At 45.4% G+C, this 7,285-nt stretch overlaps 1 protein-coding gene across 1 annotated transcript; it reads right to left on the bottom strand.

Annotated features, from left to right (window-relative positions):
• Positions 1 to 1,015: 1,015 nt before the first annotated feature.
• LOC147884322 (E3 ubiquitin-protein ligase BOI-like) lies at positions 1,016 to 3,434 on the bottom strand. The gene is made up of 4 exons (XM_087398973.1): positions 2,555 to 3,434; positions 2,312 to 2,442; positions 1,847 to 2,211; positions 1,016 to 1,744 (listed from the first exon to the last, which is right to left on the bottom strand). Exons 1-4 carry the CDS (start codon positions 2,602 to 2,604, stop codon positions 1,214 to 1,216), a joined length of 1,077 nt encoding a protein of 358 aa, XP_087255099.1. The 5' UTR covers positions 2,605 to 3,434; the 3' UTR covers positions 1,016 to 1,213.
• Between the last annotated feature and the right edge of the window lie 3,851 nt (positions 3,435 to 7,285).

Genomic DNA, 7,285 nt, shown 5'->3' with positions numbered 1-7,285 from the left:
AGCCATCAAAAGAAGGCTCCAATATGATCACAACTACTTAGTGGACTTGTCCGGCCAATGCTTACGATCTGAGCACTTGAAGAATTGATGAGCTTCCCTTTTTACAAACTACACAATGTAAGACTCAACAGCAGTTGGGCCGAACACATAAGGATCATGCAAAACCAACCAACGAAAATGAATGAGGAAGATGAAATGAAACACGCAATGGAAACAAAGGATGATATCAAAACTGTTACGTTAGTGCACGGTACAGGATAAAACCACTGCCATTGCACCATCTGAAGGATTCACTCCCCTCAGCATATTCAAAGACACCCATTACGAAGAGTTAGCATTTTCGACTATCTTCTACGGTCAACTTTAAACATTGAAAAATTCATTCAGTTGCTTCTGGAGATTTCAATTCCTAGGATTCAGGGAAAGTGCAAATCTTGCAGCATTTGGCGACTTTTTATGCAGCTTAGATGAAGGTATTAGCAGCATCTGCTACACAGAGGCCATAGCTTCATTAGGAAGGTAGAGCTGTGCTCACAAACAAAACAAAATACACATCCTAAACAACACGGATCTGCAACCTCTTTCCTCTTGTTTGCTGGTATAGATTAGCACAGAGGGGCGAGGGTGTCTCATAAAAAGATGAAGGGCATCCTGCCAAACAGACACAGATCACCCATCACCCAGAAGCAGGCATTCTGATCAACAAAACACAGACTAGGCACCCTCCACCTCCTCCTGTGTAGACTCTGTTACCAAGGTTTAATCCTGCCCAACAGACACACAGCATCTGTGTAGTCCTTGTTAACAAGATTTAAGGCATACTGCACAATGAGACACATATCAAGCAAACCTCCATCCAAACACATACCATGCAACCTTTGTCTTCACACTGCTGCTTCAACCCAAAAACATTTCCACACTCAAAATAGCAAGATGTAGGGCTCCTTGCCGGACAGACAGTCATACAGATCATGTAAGCCTCCATCCAGAAGCCATACAGATATGTAAACCTCCGTCCAGAAGCCAGCATTCTGATTAACAAAACTCCTCTATCTTCTTCCCTGAGTCCTATACATTAAAGAGATGGTAATAACATCAGTGTAAAGTCTGATAATAAGATCACAGGCATTCTGATCAGTAGATGCAACCTCCAACAAGAAGCAGGACAGAAACTGATCATGCAAACTTCTGCTTCATCTCCTTTCCTGGTCTTTCAGGATAGATAAACCTCCACACTTGCACTCTTGAGGGAAAAGCACAGAGGACACCTCTCCACCTCCCCCTTGCAGTCATTGCACAGGCACAAATGCAGACATGGCAGCAGCAAGATGGACACCTCTTTGGCCTTGCACCTCCTGCACACCCTCACAGGCTCCCCTGCCTTCCCTATCACCCTTGCTTGTGCATCTGCATTCCCATCTATGTGCGCCGATGCCGCATCGTCTGCTTCGCTATCCCCGCATCCTTCCTTGCCTTGCTCCCTGCTTTGCACCACCGCCTGTTGCAGGTTTGTCCTCAGGATTGCCACCAGCGCCTCATTGCTCTTCGCTTTGCTTTGCCACATGTGGCTCTCTACGCTTAGATGCTTCACTCGATCCTCCAGCTCGATGTTTCTTCGGTTCAATCTCTCGAACTCTAGCTCCCTTTCGCGTAGTCGTCTAGATACGCCTTCCTCTATTGAAGAAACAAGCGATTTTGAATGCCTTTGCGTTCTCTCCTCAAGAGCTTGCGCGAGCTGGTCAGACTGGAAAACAGCGATTCCAGTATCATCATAGGATCCAAACATAAAACAGTTGACGCAATAGCGGAAATGTCCGCCACTCATAAATGCACTGAGAGACCATACCTGACTCTTCAGGAATTGATTGAGCTCTTCTTGCTGGTGCAATAGCTGTGCGGACAACTCGTCCCTCAGCGTGCTCGGGACAGCAGATCCAACTTCAGGTCTCGGGCCTGTAATAGTGGAGTGATCATCATCAAAAGCTAGGCGAAGGCCAGTGGAAACCCCGCCCGACTGCGGGGCAATGGCAGAGTTCCGATTGAGGTCTACTAGAAGTGCAGCAGAATGCTGCTGCTGTTGCTGAGGAGATCGACGACCGCTCGATTCCCTGCGCCTCTTTCTCGTACCCATTGCATGAGTTGTCATATCCACTACAGGCTGGTGGAACAATGTTAAGTTCGGGATGCTAGGACCTGAAATCGGTGTCACAACTGCAAACAAGACGAGGGAAGCGATAGTTGTCAGCATTGAGCCCCGACCTTAGCGAAAAGTACACAGTTACTTGGGTAGGGAGTATTCTCCGCAACAGACCTGGCTGAAACAACCGTTGATGGCCCGGTACTGCGGCGGTTCCTGGCACCGATTGCTGCTGAGAGTCACCGACCAGGTATGGGATAGGATTGAAAAAGGTCCCGCTCTCCATGCTTGAGAGTTGCACTGTCCTGATAAGTACCGCAGAAAGAGGATCGACGTAAGCCAGAGCAGATTGAGAAATTGACGATCAGCAACGTGGATTTAGATCGGAAGGCGGAGGCGTTCGATAAGAAAAGCTACCTGTTTCGAAGATCGAGAGCGTTGGATGGATTTTGAGCTTGAACAGCCATGACGGGTTACGAATGGTAGGAGGCAGGGATGAAGGATCGAAAGAGGGAGATCAGGGGAGGCTGGGCGAATTGGGGATTGGAGAAAAAGGGGAGGATTGATCGGAGAGGAAGGAAAGGGATGGAAAGGAGGGAGGAAGGAGGTGAAGATATACAGAGGGAGGAAGCTTCTGTGGAGCTGCAGAGGGTGGTAATGGCTATGGCGGTCAAGGGAGGAGCTTCTTCTAGCTCAGTGGAACAACACTTGTCAAGCATTGTTTCAATGTACATGTAGAATCAACTCTCATCTCAAGGTAATTCCATCTTTTTCTGCATGCATCGACAAGGAAGAAGATGAAGAAGAAGAAGGACGTGGGTAATTCGATCAAGAATTGGCTTGTGGTGAGGAGACTTGTTCTACGTTTTCTTTTTTGGGGGATGGAATGATGGGCAAGCAGATGCAGCAGCAAGCTCACAGGAGGGGATGCTGATGCTCCAGCAGATTGATTACTTTGCTTGGGAGGGACGGCTGTGTGCAGGACGAATCAAGATTGTGAGAGTAAACCTTATTCTGCGGGTGCTGATTCGCAAGCTGTGGAAAAAGAGGAGACGCAACCTTTGAAAGAATCGCACACCACAACTGACAAAGCACGCTTTGTTGGGCTATGGAGCCTGGCTGCTTCTCTGTCTGTTGCAATGCTGCAATGTGCATGTCTCTCTCTCTCTCTCTCTCTCTCTCTCTCTTTGCATATATTATGCTTGTGGTGGGTCTTTGTCTTCTTGGCTATGGCTACAGTTCCTCTGTCTCTTTTGCATGCCCTGGCTATGTCTATGGCTATGGCTATGGCTACAACTGGTGCCTTCTATGGCTGCAGTGGACTTTCTTTCCAGGCCCTTGGCTGGCTCTTTCTAACAGTAGGTTCTGGTCTTTTGCAGGCTCTTGGCTCGATGGCTATGGCTACTGTGGGCTATGTCTTTGCAGACTCATGGCTACACTGGATACGTGTCTTTTGCAGGCACTTGGCTGGCCATTAGCTATGGTTATGCGATCACGTGTGCCTTCGCTTCAATGTTTTGCATCCCCTGCCTTGGCTATGGCTATGGCTGTGGCTGTGGCTGTGGCTGTGGTGGGTCTTGACCTACCTTGACTATGGCTTCAATGTTTTGTATCCCTGCTGAATAGCTATGTTTTGCTTACTTTGATGTGGTAACGTATGTCCATCGCCTGCCATGTTGGCTATGTGGGCGATCACACTCACACTGCCCTGGTGAAGGCATTATAAATAGGAGTGATGAAGTTATGGCTTTTACATACTCTGTCTATGGCATTCTGGCTACGTCTCATTGTCCTTCGGTAGTGCCTCTGTGGCCATTGTCTTGTGCAATGTGCATACCTCGGCTATGGCTATGGGCCTTGCAGCAATATGGCTCAGCCTCAATCGCTATTGTCTTTTGCATACCTCGGCTATGGCTATGGCTATGGGCCTTGCCGGCACAGAAGGTGTGTCTTTTATGGTAGCTGGAGCCTGGTTATATGTCCCGGTTATATGTCCCTTTGCGCGACCTGCCTGGTAAGAAATTAGAATTATATTGTTGGTCGTGCATGCTGAATCTCTTGGCTATGCGTATACATCACTGTGATGTTTTCTTGCAGACTAGTCCTAGTTTTCTTTCGGCCTCAACTCCCGAATTGACTCCACCATTAGTCATCAGTGATGGCCTTCCCAGCTCTCATGCAGCCTGGTTTCTTTTATGTTCTTCACCGCCCCGTAAGAAAGAGCAGGTTTTCAACGCGCGTAACGGCAGCACTCACACACCATCAAGCTTTTCCTGCACCTCATTTCAATCACCACACCTCCCCTGCTCCGCCATACTTGAAAGAGTACCCACTTGCCAAACGCCAAGGCAGCCTACTACCTACCCAGCCTGGTGCTGCCCTCGATTCTGATGATTCTGATGCTGTGGTCACTGGTGGCCACGCCTCTCTGTCTGTCTCTCTCGCTCTGTCTCGCTGGGACTCGCTGTGCTAAATTCTAATAATTTCGCTCAATCAACACCGCCACCAGCCAAATGCGGCCGATAATTGCCGCCATTGCGTTTTGGGTCGAGTCCTATTCGGCGTATAACTGGCGAGAGCGTGCAAGGCACATGCACCCACACAAGACAAACACCCCTTCACGCACATGTCCTATACTTTTGTAGCAAAGATGCAAATCTATGGCAACTCTAAGGATTGGCATCATGCGTGACTTGGAAATCCCTTCTCTTGCCTTTTTCCCCTTGACATCTTTTGGAAGGACCTCAATTTTCTTCCCCATAAACCTTCACATTTTCATTTTAGACCTCATCATATGTTGACTTGCGAAAACGTTTTTAGAGTCCATGATTCACATGCTCCTCGATTCAACAACTACGTCTAGTGACCCATCTAGAGAAAGAGAGAAGCACTCAAGACTAATGGAGACAGATGCAAAGCACACCCATAAAGCTCTACAACTCCATGTAATTCGTCAAGATCACAATTTCCCTCCACAACACATGTATTGCTTACCAAACTTGCATGGTCCCAAGTGTTGCTCATCCACAAAGTGCACTAATTTTAGATATGAAGAGGGACCTACCAACTTCGGCAAATTTTTCAAGAGAAAAGGAACATTAAGAGAGTGGTGGAATTATCTCAATGCATGGGAATGAAGTTTTGCACCAAACAACACTCCCTAGCAAGGCACTACTATAAGACCATGGATTTTACATGAACAATCGTGGGGAGAGAGAGCAAGTGGGACACATAGCTTGCTGTGTCTTCTAGTTGGGTACGTTGACATGAAGGAAAACTTACCTAGAACATACATGACTTCATTATGGTGGATGGCAAGGTAATGCTTTTATCATGCATCTTGACTCGATGTCTAGTTCATGGTGATATCATATTACAATGACCTGACTTGCTTTTATACACTTGGTGGATGCTTGACAACTAGAAGAAGTAGACTAATTTTAGGCAGCTTTTTTTATTTTTCCCAGTGATGCTCACTAAATACATGAAACAAATTGTAGAAGTTCGATGATTAAACTCATCAGCCTCAAGTTTGGTGATAATTCGAGCATGAATTCTATGCCATGAAGGTTTAGCTAGGAAAATTCAGGTAGGACAATTGTTAATGTTCAATGATTATACTCATCAACCTCAAGTTTTGGTGACAACCTTGACCATGACTTCTAAGTTTTAGGTAGGAGAATCAAAGTTTGCCGGAAGTCTATCAAGTTTAAATGCAAAATAGCCTACTTCCTTTACAATAAAAAATAACACCATCCCATTTGCATGAATGACATGTTATGGTTCGTTTTATGATTTTCTTGAACCGTCTTTCATGATTAGCACATGTCTTGAACATCTAGAGAGATGATGCAAGCCTACAATACTTGCATCCTACCTCCAAAGGTATCATTAATGTTCAAGGAAAAATGTTCTACACATGCCTACCAAGTGTAGGGAAAAGACTCATGTTTGTCGGCACTAGTCAGTAAGATTAAGCTCTACATCAATGAAGAGGTTGAACCTCTACATTGATGCACACAACAAAAGCCGCTCACTTTCATTGAGTAGGTTGTTTAAGGTTATGCTAACCATTGTGCTACTTTTAATGAGTCAACTAAGGCCAAAAAATAATATCACATATGGACATACTGTCAATTAGATTTAGACAAAAAGTTTAACTTGAACGCTTAGGTTTTAAAAGGTTACGCGTTACCTTTGTTTCTAGATATATATTCCAAGGTATCAATTGAGACTTCCCTTCATAATGGGACACATGTCACATGTTTTGCATCTTGTTTAGGTGGGTTATTATGTTTTTAATAGTCTCAACAATTGATTAGTATGTAGCTCATGATTGATGCCTCATCATCTTTAAAAAAACCGCGAGTCTTGCAATTAGCACCAGCATCTAGCACTTGTGGACTCTAATGGAGTTCCTTCCCCACACATATACAACTAATAATTGCAATATTTACGTCATTATCAAATTTTGGTTGTTTAGGGGTGGCAAGTATGCCATCCCCTCAATAAGTCCCCCAAGTCTCGTCTTCCCCCAATGTCCACCACCGTCACATCCTATTTTATTTTTACATGATTTGCAAAAACGGATTAAATAAAATCAGTAGTAGTGATCAAATTAGTAGTCTTGAGTGAGGTTCACTTTTCTTGGACTGAGAGAAAACCAAGGAGTTGATGGCAGTTGAAGAAACTATGAGTGATTATTAGCACTACCATGCTAGAGGGTAGTCGTTTAACGAGGACAGGTTGTGATTTCACATGTTTTTTTGTTTAAGGGAATTTTGTAACCTAAATCTATTATTATGGCCTTAAAATATAGTACCTCCCTTGTTACATCAGCCATAATTATGGAACCATGTGGTGTGATTGTGGTTAGGCGGGAAACCAGAGGGCTCGATGGTGCTTGCATACTATGAGGCCTAGAGGGTTTGGGTCTACGGTCACGCCTAGGCCTAGACATTAGTTAAGAGGTGCAAAGGGGAGCCCATGAGAGGGCTAGAAGGGTAAGGTCCCTTGTGGGACACATGGCACCAAGGCATGAGGCCACTTTGCAAGCATTGGGCTAGGGGGAGGTTTCTAGAGAGAGATCTCTATGGTGATGAAAAAGGAAACAAGACTCACAAGATAGGGGATCACTAGAAATCGTGG

This window comes from Dipteris shenzhenensis, chromosome 27 (genome assembly GCF_047967505.1).
Source record: "Dipteris shenzhenensis isolate YYH24624 ecotype China chromosome 27, Dip_SZ_1.0, whole genome shotgun sequence".
In the NCBI taxonomy this organism is placed as follows: Eukaryota; Viridiplantae; Streptophyta; class Polypodiopsida; order Gleicheniales; family Dipteridaceae; genus Dipteris; species Dipteris shenzhenensis.
Note: the sequence above shows the minus strand (reverse complement) of the source record. Positions and strands in the feature narration are given on the sequence as shown.